The 26,150-nt window shown below is 49.1% G+C and overlaps 1 protein-coding gene across 1 annotated transcript in view; it reads left to right on the top strand.

Annotated features, from left to right (window-relative positions):
- The window catches only part of LOC138270134 (extracellular calcium-sensing receptor-like), a 156,287-nt gene that overhangs the window by 109,798 nt on the left and 20,339 nt on the right, over positions 1-26,150 (top strand). The window contains exon 6 of the mRNA XM_069218847.1: positions 2,352-2,989. Coding sequence (XP_069074948.1) covers positions 2,352-2,989 — 638 coding nt within the window. The remainder of the gene's footprint in view (positions 1-2,351; positions 2,990-26,150) is intronic.

Genomic DNA, 26,150 nt, shown 5'->3' on the forward strand with positions numbered 1-26,150 from the left:
ATCATACTTTTGGGATCTAACACAATTCCTCCATGGGAACTTTGACCAATTATGGACATTTTTGTTCAAATCTGATCACCTCCCACACTATTAGTCCTACCGGCATCAAGTCTTTACATTTCTGCTTCTATTCTGGATGTTCCGGTGGTTCTGGCCAATCAGTGAGTTGAACCAGTTGTAGAAAGTGGCAGAGTAACTCTTAGTTTATGGCCAGGTCTGGTGGCTCACCGGACTAATACATCCACCGGAGGGAAGATTGTTTGACTCATGACGGATCCACTCCATCTTCTATCATAAGACACTTTATCCTATGTGCATGTTTATAGTGCAATAATCTGTCACCATGTGCACTGCATGTGGCTAGGTAGCTGTTGTCTTGGTGAGGTCAGTCAAAGAGCCAGATCTTCAGCTTCTTGGGGAACGCAAACAGTGATGAGGAGGCTCTGATGTGGTGATGACAATTGTTCCATACTTTGGGGGAGCCTCTGGCTCTATCTCTGTAGATGCTGGGTGTGCTTGCCAGTGGGAGTACCGCTGAGCTGAGTGCCTTGGATGTATGCAGAAGTGTATGCTGCTGAGATGTGGCTGTCAAAGTATGCAGGTCTAGTGTTGTGTAATGCTTTGTATGTATTTGAGCAATTTTAACTGTGTGCATCTATCGATTGGGAGCCAGTACAGTTTTCTGAGGTGCAGGATGAAGTGAGTGCGATGGGGTACGGTTAGTGTGAGTCTGCAGCATTTTAAAAGCTCTGGAGCCAGTTCAGAAGCTTTTTAGTAATTCCTATGTAAAGTGTGTTGCCATAATCAATTCTAATGATGATCAAGGCCTGTGTAACCATTTTTCTGGTGTTCTTAGGTAGGCTTTTGACAATCGTTCATAGCATCCCAAAGGTGTGGAAGCTGGTAGTCACTGTGTTTACTTCGGTTGTGATGTTTGGCTTGTTGTCCAGAAAGATTCTAAGATTTTGTGTGTGGGTATTAGGGTTGGTTTAGGGTATGACGTTAGTTGGCCACCAGGTGGAGATCCAGGAAGAGGATTTCCAGTCACTACCTCAGTTTTGTCAGTGTTTAGTTTGAGGCAGTTGTTTTTTATCTATGTATGTGGCAAAGTTGTGAGTATGTTAATGTTGTATGATCTGATGAGGTCCACTGTTGGATTCATGTAATTGTTCAATCCAAAAAGGGAGCACCCTGTCTTACATTTCAGCTCGAATAGCCCCAAAGCATCATGATAAATGCAGTCAGTACAATGAATTGGAATAATATTTAAAAAAGTCTTTCACCATAAAGGAGTGCAGCAAGTGTTTACCGCCATGGACAGGTTGGCGGTTGGGGATTATGACCGCCTGGCAGACGCCTGGCAGTATAGTGGAGGGGCCGACGGTATGGCCGTGGCTAAAGCGACACAGTCATAATACACTGTACCACCAATGTACCGCAGGCCGTCAGGGTGATAATGAGGCCCATAATCTTCTCCTATAGATGGCCCCTTAGCCCATAGGAAGCATTTGCAGTACCAGGAAATAAAGGGAACACCTCCATTACTAGACCACAATTCTTACTAGAATCCATTCCCTTGGAAGTTCACTCTAGTAAATAAAATCCTACTAAGAGAAAACACCAGCTATGCCACTGACTGAAGTATCATTAATGCATAAAGCACAGTATGAACCCATGCCTTAATTATACCACACACAACATAAAAGGAACTTCTACATGAAATACAGCCTCCCCACAGACCACACATCAACCAAGTTAACACACTTCCCCTCAAGGCCACATCTCTTTAAGTAGAGCAGTAAACTTACCCTGGGGATGTCATCTGTGTCACTGAATCTCAAACACTATGCTATTCTTCTCTTCACCTGGCACAGGCTTCATCCACTGGACTCCACATCACATTTCTTCCATTCCATCACATCTCACCTACTGAACATACACATCCAGTTACCACATGTCATTCACTAGAGGAATACGCCTAATTACCTCACAGTCCATTCACCATTCCATTGCCCTAAGACTGGGAATATTCATATGTTAAATATTAACAGTATTGGTATTGTCATTGTGGTTTGTTAGCTAATTATGCTTGTTAAACAACATATGAAGGTGAAGCCAAGAAATATTTCAAGTGTCTGGTGATTCAGATCAACAACCACAAATCTTCTTTCCTTCCAGATTCCATTGACTGCTGGCCTTGCCCTGAAGAACACTGGCCAAATGAAGGACAGGCACGATGTGACACAACAACTTTGCAATTTCTTTCTTTTGAAGAGCCTTTGGGTATCATACTTTCATGCTTAACCAGCCTCCTCCTTCTAATCTCTATGTTTGTGCTCTTCATCTTCAAGAGGTACCAAGACACACCAATCATTAAAGCGAACAATCGAGAACTCAGCTACATCCTTCTAATCACTCTCATGCTCTGCTTCCTTTCCTCCTTCACCTTTATCGGCCATCCCACTCAGGTGACCTGCATGATCCGCCAAAACATGTTTGGAATCATCTTCTCCATCAGCATTTCCACTGTTCTGGCCAAGACCATCACTGTGATTATAGCTTTCAATGCTCGTGATCCCACCAGCCGTTCTTCAAGGTGGCTTGGGACAAGAATGCCCAGTGGAGTGGTCCTTCTGTCCTCATTTGCTCCAGTTGTGATATGCACAGTCTGGCTGCTGCTCGATCCTCCATTCCCTGTCAAGATACAGATGGGGGACACCACCATCATCCAGTGTGATGAGGGCTCTGTCCTCTTCTTCTATCTGATTTTGGGATATCTGGGCTTTTTGGCCACTGCCAGCTTTATGGTTGCATTTTATGCCCGTAACTTGCCTCAGAGCTTTAATGATGCTCAGTTACTCACCTTCAGTATGCTAGTGTTTCTGGCTGTCTGGATCTCATTTATTCCGGCTTACTTGAGCACAAACGGGAAGTATTTGGTGGCTGTGGAGATCTTTGCCATCTTGTCTTCTGCTGCAGGACTTCTTGGGTGTATTTTCTTTCCTAAGTGTTATATTGTCCTGTGGAGGCCACAAGTCAATACAAAGAAGTACCTAATAAAGTCCACCAGCTTAAGTAGGAATAAATAAACCGAAGTGTGAAAGAAAAATCCTGAATTAATGTAAATGCATTCTGTCTTTCCATAGGACAAGGATTTATAACAATTCAGAGCAAGAGATGAGACACCTGAAGAATGTACAGCAGAGATAATGACCCCTTCTTGAGATATATGTATAATGGTCTTTCATGTAGAATCCCAGTACCTTCACATCTGGGGATTTTGAACAAGAAAGAGGCTAAACCAGAAATGACAAGAACATTTGCATGTATGTACTCTTTACACTCCAAATCTAAATGCAAGATCAGATATGAAATGATTCAATATTTGCTAACTGAAAATGTATGTAGCAGATTAAGAACACTCTGAGACAACCTGCATAGAATCATTTTTATGTTCAGAAATGGATAAACATCTCAAGCTTTCAGGTAGAAAAGATACAAAGTTTGGCACAAAGAGCAGATACAGGTATACTTGAGTAGGTACTGTGTGTCTGTACCCCTGTATCTGTAGTTAACTGGCACTTCTTCTAGTCTATGTGGAGGAGGCTTGCAGGTTTGTAGGTACGCAGGAGAAGCAAGAGTCTTGGAAAAACCTTCCTCTTGGGGACCACTTCGACCCAACAAAGGAGGTGCAACCTAAGTCATTGAGAAAGGTAATAGTGCCTCCATCCGAGCTTGTACAAGGGTTCCTACACCAGGCACTGTGCCTCACTTCCAATAGACAATGTTCCTACAGCCAGAAGGGCTATTGTCTTTTTTTTGTACTGTGTGTCGAGGTCTTCTTTCTGATTCCTCAAGAAACCTTCATGAACAGTGAATATTTACGGTTCAGAACTCTACCATTAGCAGTTGCTGTCTCTTTGGGATTGCCATTAGACCTAAGTGCTTATGCTATAATAAATACCTAAAAGTTGAAGACAGTTGTGTGATACCTCTTTTTACTGGCTACAGGGGTCCTTGTGGGACCTCAAGTTGACTACTGACCTAACTCTCTTCTGTTTTCAGCAGCTCCTTCATAGTGTAATGTGGACAATACCGTAAACCTTTACAATGAGACTAAGTGTAACAAGGAGCCTTTTTAAGTATTTTAGAACCAAAGTAATTAATTTTTATGACTTAATTTTTATATCACTTAAAAAAGGGAGTTTTGAAAGTTGAGCGATGTTAGGATTCAGGTGTGGGTAGAGGGAAATGGAGTAAGGGATGTTTACAGTTCAGGGGCATGTAGTGATAAAGCAAAGTAAGGGGGCTTTGAGGAGGTAAATTACCTATTGGTGGTCGCCATTAGGTAGTAATAGTTAGGGCCTAGTTTCTATAGAAAAAACATTTATTGACTTGCCTATATCTTTGGCACTGGTTGACAAATCTTCATAATGGGTTCCTAAAAAATTCAATGCTCACGTCAGATGCTGTCTGGGAAGTTTCTGGGTGATCTGTCAAGTGGGAGCCAAGAAAAAAAAGTTCGATCCAAAAACGCTTTTTCCCCAAACAATAGCTCCCGAACCACTTGAAGGATATAAACGAAATTTGATTTGATAGCTCTTGGTCCACAAAGTGACCTTTTAGTTATTTGGTGTAAATCCGTACAGCAGGTTAGGAGAAATTAAAGAAAATCCAAATTTGTATCTATAGGAACGCAAAGGCTCAGTGAAACCTCCCAATCTCGTGCTAGGATCTGATTTGCTGACAAGTCTTCAACAAGGAAGTTTTGGCAGCCATGTTGGAACTTGGCTTCGGGCGAATCCCTGTAAAAAAAATAAAAAATAAAAAAAGATCCCTTAGCTCTGGTGCTGGGGTCCCAGAGTGACCCCCTCAGGGCTCAAAAAGCATTTTTTCAAACATTTTTGGTGCACATCTGCTGAAAATGTAAAGGAAAACAAGCATTTGCAATGCAACAGGTCTTGTGTTTCTCCGAGTTAGAGCTATTAGCAGTTGTAAACTCCCAACCGGATTTTTCTTGCCACATTAAATGGGAAAAAAAAGCGTGATGACGGACTACAGTTCACTCGGCAAAAGTGCAATTTTCTACGTAACCGGCAAAAGGGCAATTAACTATGTTACAGGGTCGATGTCATGTTAACCGCTCAACTTCTGCCAAGGAAGATCGCGCTGTGAAAAAAGATAAAAAGTAGTCCACAAACCGGACGGAAAACAGCGAGCCTCGAATGTTTTCAGTACTTCATCGCTGTGCTCAAGGAGGGCTAACCACCAGAAAAGGCATGAGGTATGCATGCCTTCCACTAATGAAAGCAAGCAGATTTTAAAAGGCGAGCCCACGAACCAATGAAAGACACTGACGTGACATGGATGTGGCTCCAAGCACTTTTTTTATTACTAAAGTGTCTCGCAAGCGATACTCAAGTGCATGCGACACAGGCTCGACCCTAAAAAGACCCCTTATTCTCTCTGCTTACCTCTTGTCCAGCTGATTCCTGTCCCTGTTAGGCTGGACGACCAGTCCCTAGCGCGGGCACTTCTGCTCATCCCTACCAGGACAGGAAGGAGGTCAGGACAAGATGGTGAGCTAGATGGACTGGAAACTGAACTGATGCAGTAGCCCACAAATTGAGGGAATAAGTAAATTAGCACCTTATATGTTGTGAGAAAGTAGCCTCTTTCTAGCCTTGTTACCCCCACTTTTGGCCTGTTTGTGAGTGTATGTCAGGGTGTTTTCACTGTCTCACTGGGATCCTGCTAGCCAGGGCCCAGTGCTCATAGTGAAAACCCTATGTTTTCAGTATGTTTGTTATGTGTCACTGGGACCCTGCTAGTCAGCACCCCAGTGCTCATAAGTTTGTGGCCTATATGTATGTGTTCCCTGTGTGGTGCCTAACTGTCTCACTGAGGCTCTGCTAACCAGAACCTCAGTGGTTATGCTCTCTCATTTCTTTCAAATTGTCACTAACAGGCTAGTGACCAATTTTACCAATTTACATTGGCTTACTGGAACACCCTTATAATTCCCTAGTATATGGTACTGAGGTACCCAGGGCATTGGGGTTCCAGGAGATCCCTATGGGCTGCAGCATTTCTTTTGCCACCCAGAGGGAGCTCTGACAATTCTTACACAGGCCTGCCACTGCAGCCTGAGTGAAATAACGTCCACATTATTTCACAGCCATTTTACACTGCACTTAAGTAACTTATAAGTCACCTATATGTCTAACCTTTACCTGGTAAAGGTTAGGTGCAAAGTTACTTAGTGTGAGGGCACCCTGGCACTAGCCAAGGTGCCCCCACATTGTTCAGAGCCAATTCCCTGAACTTTGTGAGTGCGGGGACACCATTACACACGTGCACTACATATAGGTCACTACCTATATGTAGCTTCACAATGGTAACTCCGAATATGGCCATGTAACATGTCTAAGATCATGGAATTGCCCCCTCTATGCCATCCTGGCATTGTTGGTACAATTCCATGATCCCAGTGGTCTGTAGCACAGACCCTGGTACTGCCAAACTGCCTTTCCTGGGGTTTCACTGCAGCTGCTGCTAACCCCTCAGACAGGTTTCTGCCCCCCTGGGGTCAAGCCAGGCTTGTCCCAGGATGGCAGAACAAAGGACTTCCTCTGAGAGAGGGTGTTACACCCTCTCCCTTTGGAAAATGGTGTGAAGGTAGGGGAGGAGAAGCCTCCCCCAGCCTCTGGAAATGCTTTCTTGGGCACAGATGTGCCCAATTCTGCATAAGCCGGTCTACACCGGTTCAGGGACCCCTTAGCCCTGCTCTGGCGCGAAACTGGACAAAGGAAAGGGGAGTGACCACTCCCCTGACCTGCACCTCCTCTGGGAGGTGTCCAGAGCTCCTCCAGTGCGCTCCAGACCTCTGCCATCTTGGAAAAAGAGGTGCTGCTGGCACACTGGACTGCTCTGAGTGGCCAGTGCCACCAGGTGACGTCAGAGACTCCTTCTGATAGGCTCCTTCAGGTGTTAGTAGCCTATCCTCTCTCCTAGGTAGCCAAACCCTCTTTTCTGGCTATTTAGGGTCTCTGTCTCTGGGGAAACTTTATATAATGAATGCAAGAGCTCATCAGAGTTCCTCTGCATCTCTCTCTTCACCTTCTGCCAAGGAATCGACTGCTGACCGCGCTGGAAGCCTGCAAAACTGCAACATAGTAGCAAAGACGACTACTGCAACTCTGTAACGCTGATCCTGCCACCTTCTCGACTGTTTTCCTGGTGGTGCATGCTGTGGGGGTAGTCTGCCTCCTCTCTGCACTAGAAGCTCCGAAGAAATCTCCAGTGGGTCGACGGAATCTTCCCCCTGCTACCGCAGGCACCAAAAAGCTGCATTACCGGTCCCTTGGGTCTCCTCTCAGCACAACGAGCGAGGTCCCTTGAATCCAGAAACTCTGTCCAAGTGACTCCCACAGTCCAGTGACTCTTCAGTCCAAGTTTGGTGGAGGTAAGTCCTTGCCTCCCCACGCCAGACTGCATTGTTGGAAACTGCAACTTTTGCAACTACTCCGGCTTCCGTGCACTTCCGGCGGAAATCCTTTGTGCACAGCCAAGCCTGGGTCCACGGCACTCTAACCTGCATTGCACGACTTTCTAAGTTGGTCTCCGGCGACGTGGGACTCCTTTGTGCAACTTCAGCGAGCACCATTTCACGCATCCTTGTAGTGCCTGTTTCTGGCACTTCTCCAGGTGCTACCTGCTGCTGAGAGGGCTCTTTGTCTTGCGCGACGTCCCCTCTCTCTCCTGGTCCAATTTGCGACCTCCTGGTTTCTCCTGGGCCGTAGCAGCATCCAAAAACGCTAACCGCATGATTTGCAGATAGCAAGGTTTGTTGGCGTTCTTTCGGCGGGTAAACACTTCTGCACGACTCTCCATGGCAAGCGGGATCCGTCCACCAAAGGGGAAGTCTCTATCCCTTTTTGTTCCTGCAGAAACCGCAGCTTCTTCTGTCCAGTAAAAGCTTCTTTGCACCCACAGCTAGCATTTCCTGGGCATTTGCATATCTCCGACTTGCTTGTGACTTTTGGACTTGGTCCCCTTGTTCCACAGGTACCCTAGATTGGAAATCCACAGTTGTTGCATTGTTGGTTTGTGTCTTTTCTGCATTATTCCTCTATCACGACTTCTTTGTCTTTTAGGGAACTTTAGTGCACTTTGCACTCACTTTTCAGGGTCTTGGGGAGGGCTATTTTTCTAACTCTCACTATTTTCTAATAGTCCCAGCGACCCTCTACAAGGTCACATAGGTTTGGGGTCCATTCGTGGTTCATATTCCACTTTTGGAGTATATGGTCTGTGTTGCCCCTATCCCTATGTGTCCCCATTGCATCCTATTGTAACTATACATTGTTTGCACTGTTTTCTGAGACTATACTGCATATTTTTGGTATTGTGTACATATAACTTGTGTATATTTGCTATCCTCTTGCTGAGGGTACACTCTAAGATACTTTGGCATATTGTCATAAAAATAAAGTACCTTTATTTTTAGTATAACTGTGTATTGTGTTTTCTTATGATATTGTGCAAGTGACACTTGTGGTACTGTAGTAGCTTCACACGTCTCCTAGTTCAGCCTAAGCTGCTCTGCTAAGCTACCATTATCTATCAGCCTATGCTGCTAGACACCCTATACACTAATAAGGGATAACTGGGCCTGGTGAAAGGTGCAAGTACCCCTTGGTACTCACTACAAGCCAGTCCAGAAAGACAAGGAGCCCTCTTAGCAGCAGGTAGCACCTAGAGAAGTGCCAGAAACAGGCACTACGAGGATGCGTGAAACGGTGCTCGCTGAAGTTGCACAAAGGAGTCCCACGTCACCAGAGACCAACTTAGAAAGTCGTGCAATGCAGGTTAGAGTGCCGTGGACCCAGGCTTGGCTGTGCACAAAGGATTTCCGCCGGAAGTGCACGGAAGCCGGAGTAGTTGCAAAAGACGCAGTTTCCAACAATGCAGTCTGGCGTGCGGAGCCAAGGACTTACCTCCACCAAACTTGGACTGAAGAGTCACTGGACTGTGGGAGTCACTTGGACAGAGTTGCTGGATTCAAGGGACCTCGCTCGTTGTGCTGAGAGGAGACCCAAGGGACCGGTAATGCAGCTTTTTGGTGCCTGTGGTTGCAGGGGGAAGATTCCGTCAACCCACGGGAGATTTCTTCGGAGCTTCTAGTGCAGAGAGGAGGCAGACTACCCCCACAGCATGCACCACAGTCGAGAAGGCGGCAGGACCAGCGTTACAGAGTTGCAGTAGTCGTCTTTGCTACTATGTTGCAGTTTTGCAGGCTTCCAGCGCGGTCAGCAGTCGATTCCTTGGCAGAAGGTGAAGAGAGAGATGCAGAGGAACTCTGATGAGCTCTTGCATTCGTTATCTAAAGTTTCCCCAGAGACAGAGACCCTAAATAGCCAGAAAAGAGGGTTTGGCTACCTAGGAGACAGGATAGGCTAGCAACACCTGGAGGAGCCTATCAGAAGGAGTCTCTGACGTCACCTGGTGGCACTGGCCACTCAGAGCAGTCCAGTGTGCTGGCAGAACCTCTGTTTCCAAGATGGTAGAGGTCTGGAGCACACTGGAGGAGCTCTGGACACTTCCCAGGGGAGGTGCAGGTCAGGGGAGTGGTCACTCCCCTTTCCTTTGTCTAGTTTCGCGCCAGAGCAGGGCTAAGGGGTCCCCGAACCGGTGTAGACTGGCTTATGCAGAATTGGGCACAAATGTGAAACAGTTTTACTTTTAAGTTTCAATTTATGTGGCAGAAAAAGTACAGCAAGGAGTTTATAACTGTAATAGCTGTAATTCGAGCAAATGTGAGCCCTGTTGCATTGCAACTGCTTGTTTTTTATTGGGGTAAAGAGCCGACGCCAGTCAGGGAATGCCCAGGCTCCGAACAGCATGACTGGATGCGGCGTGCGCAGATCAATGATGAGCACCGCAGGATAAACACGCCACACCTCGAAGACCTCACACCCGACCCCACTCTTCAGGGTCCGGCTCCACCGCACAACACTTATCCCAAGGGGGAGAAAAACTCCAGCGCCGACTGCTGCTGCCAAAAACACTGCTGACAAGCCAGACTTGATGCTCTGCTTCCAAAAGGCTGATGCCAGGGGCAGGGTAACATCTAAAGCCCCCGCCCATCATGGCGGGAGGACACGAAGGGCAATCCCGGTGACACTGCCACTCCTGTCACCCCCACATCTTGCAAGGCGAGGCGACAGTAACCGCCATCGGCCAGCACGGTGCCAGATTAAGGAAGGGCCCAGGCCACGTTGGTCCCGGGTCCTAAGGGCGGAGCACCCCTGTGTGTGTGAGGAGGGGTGGCTCTGTCCGTAGGTCGGTGACAGAGAAAAAGAGAAGTAATTCAAGTGGTGAAGAAAAATAAGTGGGAGGAGAATGGAGTGACAGAGCACGGAGGAAGGTGAATATAATGCAAATAAAGAAAGAACGAATATATGAATGGAGAATTTTAAGAAGTAAAGAAAAGAAAATAATTAAATAAAATGGATAGAAAGAAGGACAAGGACTCTTGCTGTGAGATGAATCATTTTGCACTACTTTTGCAGATTTTCTAAGGGGGAAAGATTCTCCCTGGCTTCCGTGGGAAGGTTTTGCCTCAGCAGGAGAAACAGCTGCTACGGCATGCGAGCGTGCAGTGGAATAGGGACTAAAAATGAAGCAGCAGGTTTCTGTTTTTAAGTGGAAGTGTGTGCGTCTAATGTTCATTGAGCTCCTTTGGGAGTCTGGCGCAGCTCTGTGTCTCTAGTAAAATGCCAAAGCTTTATGATATTGCTGGTGCGCAGACAACACCGTGTCTTGGGCCCAGACTGCCTCTCCCTCAGGCAGGCATATTCCACTGCACTGAACCTCTAGCTCGGGAAAGCTTGTCCCAGCACCACCTTTAAGGTAACGTTAAAAAACAGAAAAAGTCCGGTTAGGAGGTTACAGAGCTAATACCTCTAACTTGAGCAAATGCGAGACAAGCTCAGAAATATGAGCGCTTCCTAAGAAAATGGTTACGGCGCAGGGGTGGGGGCAAGGGTGGAAGTAGGAACGTGGTGTGTGGGGGCCGATAAGGAGGAGCAGTGTTTACAGTTCCTGTTGGAAAAACTGTTCGGCTGTGAGGGCACAAAATAACAAGCATTTGGAATGCAATGGTGTTGTGTTTGCTGGAGTTAGAGCTCTTAGCGTTGTAAATTACTGACTGGACTTTTATTGCCACACAGACTGAAAATAACAAGAGAAAGAGAGCGAGGGTGAGCTGGCCCTGGAAAAGCCCCCTCTGTTTTTATTATGTTTGCAGAGGGAGCTGGTGGGGAGGAGGGACTGAACAAGCACCCACACTGTTGAGGTGAAACAGGCAAATGCCAATAAAAAGTCCCTTACAGAAGAGTTAAACAGGACGTAGGGTGATTACACATTACTTTGTGCTGCTCCCAAAGTGAAAAAAGGCAGGACAAAGAGGCAGAGCTGACCACTAGCAAGCACCGATTTTTGAAGGACGCTGCAACTAACAAATGAAAACGCTGGCACTCACTCTATAGTATACTTAAAAGAATACAGCAGGCCGAATGCTAACGCTTGACCTAAAAAGAAGTGTGGGCTCCTGTATTTGTTTTGTAAACAGCCCCCGGTAGGCCAGGTCCCTGGGGCAAATAAATGTTGAATGCAGGGGCCACTCCATCCCCCGTAGCCCAAGGGACTGCCACCTCCCCAGGGCTTTTAAGAAGAAATACAGTGTGGGGGGCCGTTGCAGCCTTGGTGACGTCCCTTGGGCTTTCAATAAATACGATGTGGGGGACACGAGGCCCACCGCAGCCCTGGGGACCACCACCTCCCTGGGGTAATACTCACTAAAGGGGGGGCTGCCTTATGAAGCCAACAATAGCCTTGGGGAACAACACCCCCCAGGGCCGGCTCCTGCTATGTCCTAGGGGGCCCACCCCTGGGACATATCTGCTTGCTTTTGCTTGGTGAGAGCTGACAGAAATGTTTTTGTTTTGTATTGTTGCATAGTGTTGCATATTGCCTGCCCCTACTGCTCCATTCTTAACGTGGGTTTATGTAGTAATGTGTTAGCAGAAGCCCATTAATGAAGCATGCCACGATTAGAGGGTAAGGGAAGTTTTTCTAACAGGCAGTCGCCCGCCCATGTGGGCGGGGAGACTATTCTTGTAGGCATTTTCAGCTCCCACCCCTTTTTCTGAGGAAGTTGAGGCATAATGAGGAAAAGGAATGTGACAGCAGGTCATACGTCTATCCCACAAACTCATTCCCGGTCCTTCATTGACAATATTTTGGTACGCACAGTGGATTTGGTGTCAAATTAAATTAAGTTGGCAGACAGCTGCCTTTCCTTATTAGTGGAGGATATTGAATTCAAGGCCCCTAGTAAGGCCCTATGTCCTGTTGTTATATGTAATACTGACTCTGCCAGATGTACCTCGTATGTTATCTCTCTTGCAGCTCCTAGTACTCAAACCCCTTGTTTGGAACTAGATGGAGACGATATGGGCAACTCAGTGGGGGATGCAGACATGAATGTTGCTGATTGTTCAGGTGCCCTGGATGTTTGAGTGGCTCCCTTGATTCTGGCCCACTATCAAAAAAGCAAAGGAGGGCCTCTAAGTTGAAATCTAAACCAGCCTCAAAACAAACGCCCCGGATTCACAACACCTCTGTCAGTTCTGTGTCTCTACACCCTTCAAACATCGATTCTTGGGTACCACTTAAGATCTGGTTTAATGACTTACTGGACTCTAACCTACAACAAATTCAAAGTCTACTAGCTCTGCTAGAATCTAGTATGGGCAATCTACTCTCCGTGGCAGCGAAGGGTCCCTTGCAATTACGGTCTGTAGCAACCCAGTCAAGGGTCTCTGAATGGCTCCCGTCCAGGGTGGCGGCTATGGGACCTAGTTGCCTTCCTAGAGTAGCTGCTCAGAGCCCCCTCCTTCAAACAAAATGTCACATCCTGGCAGTCAGCGTAGACAACAACGGGCTGAGCACCCCCTACCTCAGCTCCAAGTTATAGATATGCCCCCAGCTTCATGCCCCTGTGTGGTTATTCTAGACAATGTGCCCAGGCTTCAAGGCCCCACAATGGAATCTACTCCACCTCTCAAAAACAACATCATTTTTTGGCTAAACACAAATGTAATCTGTAAATGGGACATTTTTAAACAGATTTGTTTTGTCTGCCAGGTGGGAGGCATATGCCCACCAAGGAGGCAATCATCTGGTGACCTCGTAGTTATCAACTTCTGTGAGACTAATGTTGCTAGGGAAGTACTAGCGCTTGCAGGAGCCAGTATGGTGAGGCTTAAGCAAATCAGAATCTTACCACTGGGTTTCTTCCATAAACATTTAGCCCCTAGGGGAGGTGCTGACAACACTCAAACTCCTCACCATGTTCCCTTGCAAGACATAGGGAGTTGCCCCAGTCTTACCCATCTTCCACTTAGTAATTACTATTCAGTTCTGAATAAACTGGAAGATGTGGATTGACAATCATTTATAACTTTTAACTATTTGCCCAGTGGACCTGCTTTGGGGGGGAGCAGGTGGTGGAGGGACATATCACTGCTACACCAACTGGGTCTGAGACTAGCCTCCCTGTAAATGCCTCTGGGGAGGTAGCTATTCTCCCAACTAATTGTAATCCTCCCCTAGTAAGACACTGCACTTGAAACGTCTTAGCTGGAATGTGGCTGATTGGCCTCAAAATTAAAGGTTTAGGGTTGGTGGTTGTTTAAATCAAATGCTGATATTATTTTTATGCAGCAACTATGCAATCCAATGGGGGTTTGGTGGTGTGGTTCAAGGTTAATATTGGGTGCAAGGTCCTACCAATAGTAACAGATCTAGATGGGATTCAGGCATTTGAAGTGAGTTGGGGCGGCAAGGTAAGAATTTTTATGGTGAACTATTATAATAATGATTTTATATCCAATAATAATTCCACCTTTCAAGATCTTTCTCTAGTTATTAGCTCTTTGGCTTACGTAGCTCAAGCAAAAGGTGAGCCTTTTTAATATACTCCTGGCAGGGGATTTTAATCCCAAATTGGGAGACATATTCCTTCAATTGGACTCTCCTTTTGATCCTGTTAACTGCGAACTTGAACTTGAAGGGGCGGCACCTATATACCTTCCTTTCGGCACATGATTTGGTTAGACCTATATTTAGTTCAGATACTATGGTGGCACTGACCTTTATCGGGTGGGGATGTAGCTCTACCATCGACTATGTATTTGTCTCTCAGAACCTTTTAACCTTGATCTATGGGGCAGAAGTGATTCCATCAGTCTTTAGTGATCACAACCTCCTGGCCCTACTTCTTAAAGCACCTTCTCAGGCGGGATTGACAGAACCTGGCTCCAGACCAAAAATAAGGATCAAGGATAATGGCAGGAGAGTGGTTTGGTGCTCTGTAAATCTTGCGCTTATTATGGATCAGGTGCAAAATGCTTAGCTTTTGTCCCGCATTAGGGACCTCATGAGCAGACCAATTAAAAATGGCCCCATGACTGGCTGCTCGTGGTTTGACAGATCATGCAGGATAGCAAATGCCTCCCTGGGTCAGGCGCTTAGACAAACTCCTAGAGATCAGGCTACTGTCATCGCCTGGAGAAAGGCATATGCCTGGGCCCTGAAGCAGCGGAAGGCCGACGTCAAGGAAGGGCAGTGGGAAAATATAGTGGTAGCCTACCAAAAAAATGACTCCCAGGCTTTTTGGTTTGTGGTTCAGGCTGGACTTGCAAATGGCAAATCCCCAGAAGTTGTTACATCGCATATTTCCCCTGAAGGGTGGCTCGACCATTTTTCTGGTATTTATGGGGTTGATGAAGTAAAGGTGATTTTGTGCAGTTGATTCTATCTCTGAACCTCAGTCCACCCTTTTTAAAGACTAAAGTATTAAACGCTATTCATGAGAGCCTCCCGAACAAGGTCCCTGGCCCAAATGGGATCCCGATGGATCTCTTCATAAAATATCCAGAACTCTGGGCCCCTCTTTTAACCAAGATTTTGTGTGTAGGTCTGGGCCCCCACATCTGGTCAAACATCTGTTGATGGTCCCAATCTTTAAAAAGGGTAATATTTTGGACCCTAGGTGCTATCGACCAATCTCGCTTCTTCACTCCTCCTCAAAACTAATAGGGTGGGAGGTGTTGGAACACTTGATCTCTTGGGCACAGGAGAAAAAAATGATCTCTCATGTCCAGTACGAATTTAGGAAAGGTCTTGGCACTACTGAACAGTGCCTAAACCTCCACCTCCTTATGACCAAGTATAAGTATGTGAAGGGTAGGTCCATTCACTTAGCTTTTATGGACTTGTGGAGCACGTTTGACTGTGTCAATGGGGAAAAACTCTGGGTAATTCTGTCATCCATATGTATTGATGGTGGACTAGTAAATCTTCTGGGACTCCTACACAATGAAAGGAGGACAAAAGTAAGGTATGGGCCAAATGGCAAGACCACCACTCCTTTTGATGTCAGTCGGGCTGTCGGCCAGAGGTTTGTTCTTGCCCCTCTCATATTTCTCTTATATATCAATGATCTGGAGAAAACTTTGGTTTCTATAGGAGCTGATGTCCCCCACAGCCACAATAATGCTATTCCAGCTCTATTATATACGGACGATGCAGTTTTACTGGTGAGGACAGCTAATGGGCTCAAACAGCTAGTTGGTAGTTTCGCTTGTAGGAAAGTACCATCTTGCCTGGCAAGTTACCCCCATATTTCACTGTATATATGTTGTTTTAGTTCTATGTGTCACTGGGACCCTGCCAGCCAGGGCCCCAGTGCTCATAAGTGTGCCCTGTATGTGTTACCTGTGTTATGACTAACTGTCTCACTGAGGCTCTGCTATTCAGAACCTCAGTGGTTATGCTCTCTCATTTCTTTCCAAATTGTCACTAACAGGTTAGTGACCAATTTCACCAATTTACATTGGCATACTGGAACACCCTTATAATCCTCTAGTATATGGTACTGAGGTACCCAGGGTATTGGGGTTCCAGGAGATCCCTATGGGCTGCAGCATTTCTTTTGCCACCCATAGGGAGCTCTGACAATTCTTACACAGGCCTGCCACTGCAGCCTGAGTGAAATAATGCACATTATTTCACAGCCATTTTCACTGCACTTAAGTAACTTATAAGTCACCTATATGTCTAACCTTTACCTAGTAAAGGTTGGGTGCTAAGTTACTTAGTGTTTGGGCACCCTGGCACTAGCCAAGGTGCCCCCACATTGTTCAGGGCAAATTCCCCGGACTTTGTGAGTGCGGGGACACCATTAAACATGTGCACTATACATAGGTCACTACCTATGTATAGCTTCACAATGGTAACTCCGAATATGGCCATGTAACATGTCTAAGATCATGGAATTGCCCCCTCTATGCCATCCTGGCATTGTTGGCACAATCCCATGATCCCACGGGTCTCTAGCACAAACCCGGGTACTGCCAAACTGCCTTTCCCGGGGTTTCACTGCAGCTGCTGCTGCTGCCAACCCCTCAGACAGGTTTCTGCCCCCCTGGGGTCCAGCCAGGCCTGGCCCAGGAAGGCAGAACAAAGGACTTCCTCAGAGAGAGGGTGTTACACCCTCTCCCTTTGGAAAAAGGTGTTAGGGCTTGGGAGGAGTAGCCTCCCCCAGCCTCTGGAAATGCTTTCATGGGCACAGATGGTGCCCATTTCTGCATAAGCCAGTCTACACCGGTTCAGGGATCCCCCAGCCCTGCTCTGGCGCGAAACCGGACAAAGGAAAGGGGAGTGACCACTCCCCTGACCTGCACCTCCCCTGGGAGGTGCCCAGAGCTCCTCCAGTGTGCTCCAGACCTCTACCATCTTGGAAACAGAGGTGCTGCTGGCACACTGGACTGCTCTGAGTGGCCAGTGCCAGCAGGTGACGTCAGAGACTCCTTCTGATAGGCTCCTTCAGGTGTTGCTAGCCTATCCTGTCTCCTAAGTAGACAAACCCTCTTTTCTGGCTATTTAGGGTCTCTGCTTTTGGGAATTCCTTAGATAACGAATGCAAGAGCTCATCAGAGTTCCTCTGCATCTCTCTCTTCACCTTCTGCCAAGGAATCGACTGCTGACCGCGCTGGAAGCCTGCAAAACTGCAACAAAGTAGCAAAGACGACTACTGCGACCTTGTAACAATGATCCTGCCGCCTTCTCGACTGTTTTCCTGGTGGTGCATGCTGTGGGGGTAGTCTGCCTCCTCTCTGCACTAGAAGCTCCGAAGAAATCTCCTGTGGGTCGACGGAATCTTCCCCCTGCAACCGCAGGCACCAAAGAACTGCATCACCGGTCTTCTGGGTCTCCTCTCAGCACGACGAGCGAGGTCCCTTGAACTCAGCAACTCTGTCCAAGTGACTCCCACAGTCCAGTGACTCTTCAGTCTAAGTTTGGTGGAGGTAAGTCCTTGCCTCCCCACGCCAGACTGCATTGCTAGGAACCGTGTGTTTTGCAGCTGCTCCGGCTCCTGTGCACTTTTCCAGGATTTCCTTTGTGCACAGCCAAGCCTGGGTCCACGGCACTCTAACCTGCATTGCATGACCTCCTGAGTTGTCCTCCGGCGGCGTGGGACTCTCTTGTGCAACTTTGGGTGAGCACTGTTTCACTCCACTTCATAGTGCCTGTTCTAGCACTTCTCCGGGTGCTGCTTGCTTCAGAGAGGGCTCCTTGTCTTACTGGACGCCCCCTCTGTCCCCTCACGCAATTTTTGACATCCTGGTCCCTCCTGGGCCACAGCAGCATCCAAAAACTCTAACGCAAGCTTTGCAGCTAGCAAGGCTTGTTTGCTGTCTTTCTTCAGAAAAACACTTCTGCACGACTCTTCACGATGTGGGACATCCCTCCTTTAAAGGGGAAGTTTCTAGCCCTTGTTGTTCTTGCAGAATCCTCAGCTTCTACTGTCCAGTAGCAGCTACTTTGCACCCACAGCTGGCATTTCCTGGGCATCTGCCCACTCCTGACTTGATCGTGACTTTTGGACTTGGTCCCCTTGTTCCACAGGTACTCTCGTCTGAAAATCCATCGTTGTTGCAATGCTGGTGTTGGTCTTTCCTGCAGAATTCCTCTATCACGACTTCTGTGCTCTTTGGGGAACTTCAGTGCACTTTGCACTCACTTTTCAGGGTCTTGGGGTGGGCTATTTTTCTAACCCTCACTGTTTTCTTACAGTCCCAGCGACCCTCTACAAGGTCACATAGGTTTGGGGTCCATTCGTGGTTCGCATTCCACTTCTAGAGTATATGGTTTGTGTTGCCCCTATCAATATGTGCCCCCATTGCATTCTATTGTAACTATACATTGTTTGCACTGTTTTCTATTGCTATACTGCATACTTTTGGTATTGTGTACATATATCTTGTGTATATTTGCTATCCTCATACTCAGGGTACTCACTGAGATACTTTGGCATATTGTCATAAAAATAAAGTACCTTTATTTTTAGTATATCTGTGTATTGTGTTTTTTTATGATATTGTGCAAGTGACACTGGTGGTACTGTAGGAGCTTCACTCGTCTCCTAGTTCAGCCTAAGCTGCTCTGCTAATCTACCTTTTCTATCAGCCTAAGCTGCTGGACACCCCTATACACTAATAAGGGATACCTGGGCCTGGTGCAAGGTGTAAGTACCCCTTGGTACTCACTACAAGCCAGTCCAGCCTCCTACATCGCTGAGTTCATGAAAAATTTGGCCCTCAAAACTAACACGGTCAAAGACTTTTGTTATGGTCTGTGGCCCTCTGAAATACTAAGACATGCCCTATGCATATAGGAGGAAAGTCCTTGACAAAAGTAAGCTCCTTTCCATACTTGGAGTTAGAATTCGATGAAGCATGTAGCTGTCGCCCCTGCCTGAAAAATAGGGTCTCACGGTTCTCGCCCACAGTAGGCATTACCTACTCCTTAGCTGCTAATATAGGGAGGAAGCCGGTTGCCCCCGTACGGGAGGTTTATAAGAGAAAATGTTTGCCGCCGTGACCTTTGGTATGGGGCTGTGGGGCTATAAAGAGGTTGGGAGCGTCCAGGTAGAGGAGAATCGATTTTGCTGCTCGCTGCTGGATTCCCTGCCTTCCACACCACATTTTTCTACTTACCAGGAGATGGGTCTTGAATACTTACAAGATAGAATTAGTGTTGCTCCGGTGGAGCTATGGTGCGCGATTTGGCGTAACAAGGAAGCTGTCCTCAATTAGCTGATTATTAAGGACTGCCTCACTAGTGATCTTGCCTGCTCAATCCTGTGGTTGAAATACATTAAAGGCTCTTTGACTGATGTGGGCTGCCCGCATGTGTTTGAGAATCCACACTTAATATCCGAAAAGGCTAAATCATGGGTCTGTGATCGTTTTCTCGAGCTTAGACGGGTGGTCCGAGAGACAAACAAAGTAGCTAAGCCAACAGTTAGGGAATATTGTATGGTTCAAATGTTACCGGGCTGACCCCTTATTTATTTTCTGTCAATAATGTGTGTGAGCAAATGCTCTTAACTCGCTTTGCGTTGGATGTGTCTATAATCACTTTCTCTGAAATCTTTTGGTAGTCTGCCCAGAGGAGGACGACATCAATAGTGACAGCATTGAGTACATTTTGTACCTTTCAAGTTCTGAATGGCTACCATTATTTCTCGTTCAGTGGATTCACTGCTGGGTATCTCCCCTGTCTCTTGTGCATCCACAACAGTGCTGTCCACCCCCAGTGCGCCACTGCATAGTTGTTCATTTTGCTTGACTGTATAGCCCCCCACCATGCTAGTAGAGGATAAAGGCAGGATAAAAGCAGTGCTGTCCTCCCCTTTTCCTGCAAAATGCATTGTGGCACCATGGCCTGTCCCAAGCTTGTTGTGAAGGGCCACTAGTAGAGACACCACAATTAGTTAGTAGCAGGGTCACAACAGGCAATTCTTGTGCCCTCACTTCATCCACCTGAGGGAATATGCCCATCATTTCCTCTCTAGATGTGGCCTCCTCCTCTCTTAAAAGAAAAGAGTGCACAATAAGGTAGAGGTGTTCTTTGTATCTCCTTCAGACTGCTGAACTCACGGGCAGCAGGGTATAATAGTCTACGGGGTTAAACATTACTTAACTGTATTTTTTGCTGCTGATGCAGTGGGGTCATCACTTGTACGCCTCCGGTACTGGTATTATCCCCACAAGTGCGGCATTGGAAACATACGAGGCGAGCGGGTACAGTCCCAGCCCATTCAGCACCTTCAAATAGGTATTGTAGGAAAATACCCTCTTTCTTGGCATGGATACACACTTTTTTCTGCCTGATGTTAGTGGGTTTGACTGTGATCACTGGGTTCCTGCTAACCAGGACCCCAGTGATTATGCTCTCTCTCCCAAAACTCATTTCATCCAAAAGTGGCATACTGGTTCCCCATTATAATTCCCTAATATATGGTACCTAGGTACCCAGGGCATTGGAGTTCCAGGTGATCCCTATGGGCTGCAGCATATTTTGCCACCCATAGGGAGCCCTATCAAAGGGTTCTGCAGGATTGCCATTGCATCCTGCGTGAAAAGGAGCAAGCACTCTTTCACTGCCACTTTTCACTACACCAGGTCACTTATAAGTCACCCCTTTGGCAGGCCTTCTAGCCCAGAGGGCAGGGTGCAAAGCACCTGTGTGTGATAACCCTGACGGTCGGTGATAAAGCAGCGGAAATAATGACCACAGTGGAAACCGCTCAGACCGACAGCCACTTCAACACACCGACTGCCAGGGTGAAACCAACAGGCACCACGGTGGTAACCACCAACAGCCAGGTGGAAGACAATGTACCGTCCACAGTACTATGACACACCTATCCGCCACCTTTTCTGTGGCGGTACCAATGACATCAAAAGCCTGGCGGAAGCAATGCACAGAAGGGAAACGACTCACCTCTGGAAGAACCACGCCGCCATGGAGCCCGAACTGCATGTCTTCCCCATGCCCGTCTACCTTCTGCTCCATTATGAACATCAACTCCGGCGAAGATGACCACGGTGAGTACTGCCGCCTAGCACACAAAAAGAGAGTGACACACATACGCAACACCACAACGCCACACACACAACCAGATGCAGTAACATAACATATACACCCTGTACCCCTCAGAAATAATGCAAGTACACCTACTATAGTGTAAAAAGGTTGTAATAAGATAAATATAAGTGAAATAAGTGCATCCAAATCAAAAAGTATATACATATTTGCAATGCAAGGGACACTGCCCAGTCCTCAATGTCCGTGGGCCACAGGGCCACATCACAAAGTCCAAGGCCCAACCTCGCTCCTGCAATAACACGGAGAGAACACTGCAGGAGAATCAAGTCAAAAATAGACAGGCACCTCAGGGGGTGGGGAATGGGGGGGCACCTCAGCCGGAAGATGGTACAACACCACTGGTCCTGGAGATGGCAACATGCCCATTACTCTGTCCTGCGGAGTGCAAGGCCACAGTCTCTCAAGTGGGTGATTTGCCCACTGCTTGGTCCTGAGGAGTGTAAGGCCACAGTCGCTCAAGTGGGTGATTTGCCCACTGCTTGGTCCTGAGGAGTCCAAGGCCACAGTCTCTCAAGTGGGTGATTTGCTCACTGCTTGGTCCTGGAGAGTGCAAGGACACAGTCTCTCAAGTGGGTGATTTGCCCACTGCTTGGTCCTGGGGAGTGCAAGGCCACAGTCTCTCATGTGGGTGATTTACCCACTGCTTGGTCCTGGGGAGTGCAAGGCCACCGTCTCTCAAGTGGGTAATTTGCCCACAGCCTGGTCCTGGAGAATGCAAGGCCACAGTCGCTCAAGCGGGTGACTTCTTCCATTGGTTCTGGAGGGGGGCATTGTGCCCAGTGAGCTTCATCCTTGGAAGGATGGGGTGAGTGGATGGCATCTCTACTGGTTCTGAAGGGGGCATTGTGACCACTGAGCTTCATTCTGGGAAGGATAGGGTGAGTGGATAGCATCTCCACCGGTTCTGGAGGGGGCATTGTACCCAGTGAGCTTCATCCTGGGAAGGATGGGGTGAGTGGACTACTTCTCTACTAGTTCTGGAGGGGGCATTGTGCCCAGTCAGCTTCATCCTAGGAAGGATAAGGTGAGTGGATGGCATCTCCACTGGTTCTGGAGGGGGCAACATGCTCTGCGATGCAGATCTTGGGGAGTGCAAGGTCACAGTCTCTCACCTGGGTGTCAGACCCACAGGATTTGCTGGGGCCAGGGTGCACTACAGCCCATGGATGCAGGACTACACACTGTCCGCCGGCAGTGACGGCTGCTCAGTGGTGGCAGTGGTGGTGCTGCTGCTGCTGGCAGTGGTGCTGGGAGGCTCCAGCCCTGCCCCTGCAGCCTCGGACAGCTGCCCACTGAGGCTGCTGCTGTTGTCAGTGGTGCTGGCGGCAGTGCTGGCAGTGGTGGGGGGAGGCTAGAGCCCTTCCCCTGCAGCCTCGGACGGCTGCCCACTGGGGCAGCCACTGCTGGCAGTGGTGCTGCTGCTGGCAGTGGTGGGGTGAGACTCCATCCCTTCCCCTGCAGCCTTGGATGGCTGCCCACTGGGGCTACTGCTGCTGGCAGTGGTGCCGGTGGTGGTGCTGGTGGCGGTGCTGGTGGCGGTGCTGGCAGTGGTGGAGGGAGGCTTCAGCCCTTCCCCTGCTGCCTCGGACGGCTGAACCACCATGGTTGGTGGTGGGGGCTCTGACTGAGTCCCAGCACCAGGCTTCTTGTCCTTTTTGCCTGCTGGTGCAGGCCCCTTGCCCTTCCTGCCAGCAGGTGGGGATGGCTCCTTGCTCCTTTTGGCAGCAGCTGGGGACTACTCATTGCCCTTACTCTCAGCAGCCGGGGATTGCTCCTTGCCCTTCCTTTTACCAGCTGTGGGTGCCTACTTGCCCTTCCTGTTTGCTGCTGAGGGTGCCTCCTTGCCCTTCCCTGCAGCAGCTAGGGGTGCCTCCTTGCCCTTCCTTGCAGCACTTGGTGCAGGCACCCTATCAGTGTGGCTGTCTGGTACCCGGGATCCTCTCCCATCTGGTGTAGCTGTGGACACTACTGTGCCCCTGGACTGGGTGGCTGAGGTGCGTGCCTGGATTTTGACCACCCTGGCCTGACGTGAGGGACGGAGGGAGGGCTAGGGAAGAGGTCAATGTTGGCGAAGAAAAGCTTCTTAGGGACATTGGGGCGGGAAGAGGGAGATGGTTTGGGAGTGGAGGAAGACGGAGTGGTTGTAGGAGGTGTCAGTCTGCTGTGTTTGGGTGCAGGTGCATGGGCTGGATGCTGCTGTGAGGTGGATGGCTGTTGTGTGTCTCAGTGCTTGCGTTTGTGTAGTTTGGGAGGAGGGGGCACAGACACAGTGGGAGAGGACACAGGGGACGTGTGCATGGAAGTGGGAGTGGTGACTGCCAGTGAGGGGCGTGTGTTGTTAGGTGTGCTGGTGATGGGTTAGTGCAGGTGTAAGTGGAGATGCAACTGTGAGGGAGGTGGACGAGGAGGAAAGGGGAACAGTGGAGGCAGTGGATGTTGGTATGTCTGCATCTGGATGGTGCTTGTGTGAGTGCCAGTGGGATGAAGTGTGGTGCTTGTGTTTGCCTTGTCCACTCTTGTGTGATGTCCTGGGTGCATGTTCGTCTGCCTGTGTGCTTGGAATAGGTTGGGGTTGAGGGGAATGGGATTGGGTAGAGGAAGTTGGAGGGGGGAGGCTAGACACAGGTACAATGGCTGCCGTCAGAGAGGAGGACAGATCCTGGATTGATCTATGTTGGGCCACCATGCCAGTGTGAATGCTCTCCAGGAATGTCTGTTGCATTTGGGCTGCCAGCCCCTGGATGGCATTCACAAATGATTGACTGTCCAACAGAGATGGATCGCAGGAGGTCAATAGCCTCCTCACTCAGGGCAGCAGGGCTCACTGGGGCAGGGCCTGAGGTGCCTGGGGAGAAGGAGATGCCCACCCTCCTGGATGAGTGGGCACGGGAAACTCGCTGAGGGGCTGCTGGAAGGCTGGTGCCGGTATAGGGGGTGGCGGCTGTACCTGTAGCTGGGGTGGGCACAGAGGTGTCCGCCACCACCAGGGAGCTTCCATCGGAGAAGGAATTCGTGTCCGAACTGTCCCCCCCTGTCTCCTCCATAGTGCTCCCCTCGCCTTCCGTCCCACTGGTGCCCTCACCAGTGGTGGTTTTGGAATCCTGGGTATTGTTGGATGCAGCTCCCTCCGTCTCCGGTGCCTATGCTCCTCCGCCAGATGATACTAATGCACATAAGGACAGGGTGACAAAACAAAATGGGGGGAGGAAGAGACAAAGGATACACCTGGTCAGTGACGTCAACAACACCACCGTTGGCATTCACGACACACACACACAGGAAACAGCCCTACACACTATGCAATGCAACACTAGTCACAATGCTAGTCACCAGGCCATGGATAAGGACACCTAGGGGGTCATTACAACCTCGGCGGTCTTTTCACAAGACCGTCGAGGGACCGCCGTGCTGAAGACCGCCAGTGGTGGCGGTTTTCCGCTCGGCGTATTATGACTGTTGGGAGCTCTATGTCGTTTTTCCGACGGAGAGCCGCCAACAGCCATAGTGACGCGCGGCGGGGAAATGGAGGTTGCCACAGAACACCGCCCAGTGAATCAAGTCCTGTGATTCTGCGCGGTGGTGTTCTGTTGGCAGTGTGGTGTCGGCGGAGCTGCCCCCACGGCTCCCATCCCCTCCCGTAGGATCGACTGAACAGGTAAGTCGATCGTCCGTCATGGGAGGGAGATGGGTGGTGTTGTGTGTTGTGTGGGTGCATGGGGGTGTGCGTGGGTGTATGTAGAGGGGGTGTGTGAGTGGGTGTATGCTTGCGGGGGTGGTGCGTGTTTTGGGAATGAGTGCGTGTATGTCTGTAGGGATGTCTGTGTGGATGTGAGCATGTATGTTTGAATGTGGGTGTGCGTGTCTGACTGTGTGTGTGGAAGTTGGCATGTATGTCGGTGTGTGTGCGTGTATGTGTGTTGGTGGTGCCTGCGTGCGTGTCGGGTGTGTATGTGTAAGGTATTGTCGGGGGTCGGGGCGGGGAGGGCTGTCCTGCCACCTTTGGGGGGTGGCAGGGGTGGTGGGGGGTGTAGGGGAGGGAGTCGGGGTGGCGGTGTGGGGTGGGGGAGACCCCTATCAGTGTCAGGGAAGGAATTCCCTGGCACGGATAGTGCTTACTGATAGTGCTTACCGCCATGGATTTCATGGCGGTTCCTACTGCTGGAAATCCACGGCGGTAAGCCGGGTCAAAATTCTGGCGGCGGTATTGTCACGCCCGCCGGGCTGGAGACCCAGGTCTCCAGCCCAGCGGGCGGAACGGAGAAGCGGCGGATGACCATGGCGGTAACCGCCATGGTCAGAATTCCAAAAAACAGACCGCCAGCCTGTTGCCGGTCTTACCGCCGCTTTAACACCGTCCGCCAGGGTTGTAATGACCCCCCTAATGCCCATTGCAGCATACCTGAGACCCACAGACCCCTGGCCAATAGTCGATGCCTACTAGCTTGATTGGAGGTATTTTACATCAGTACCCTGTCCAACATGGGACCTACTCTGCAATGTCAGGCCTGGCCTAGGGGCACCCACAGGCCCACATCCCCCACCCGGATACCACCCCACCAGGTGCAAGTTGTATATTGGGGCACTGTACTCACCCCCTTGTGGCTGCTGTGATGACCCCAAGTTCCCATCCAGCTCTGGATAGGCCAACGCCAGTATGCAGGCCATCAGGGGGGTCAGGGTTCGACAGGCACCCCTTCTTCGTTGGGAGGCCATCCCCAGCTGGGCCTCCGCCGTCTTCCGTGCCCAGCGTCTCAGGTCCTCCCACCATTTGCATCAGTGGGTGCTCTGTCTGCTGTAGACCCCCAGGGTCCGCACGTCCTTGGTGATTGCACGCCATATACCCTTTTTCTGGTGGGCGCTGACCTGCAGGGAAAGGAACACAGGGAAAGATATTAGTCCAACCATCCTGCCTGTTACACTCATGGGCCACCATGCCCCTTCCCATCCCCATTAGCACAGACATGGCCCACCATATATGCTGCACGCTGCTCAGGGCCCATCCACCACACACCCCCTACATGAGGCCTTCACACACAGCACTCCATGCTTTCACGCACCATTCT

The sequence above is a fragment of the Pleurodeles waltl genome, chromosome 2_1, assembly GCF_031143425.1.
Source record: "Pleurodeles waltl isolate 20211129_DDA chromosome 2_1, aPleWal1.hap1.20221129, whole genome shotgun sequence".
In the NCBI taxonomy this organism is placed as follows: domain Eukaryota; kingdom Metazoa; phylum Chordata; class Amphibia; order Caudata; family Salamandridae; genus Pleurodeles; species Pleurodeles waltl.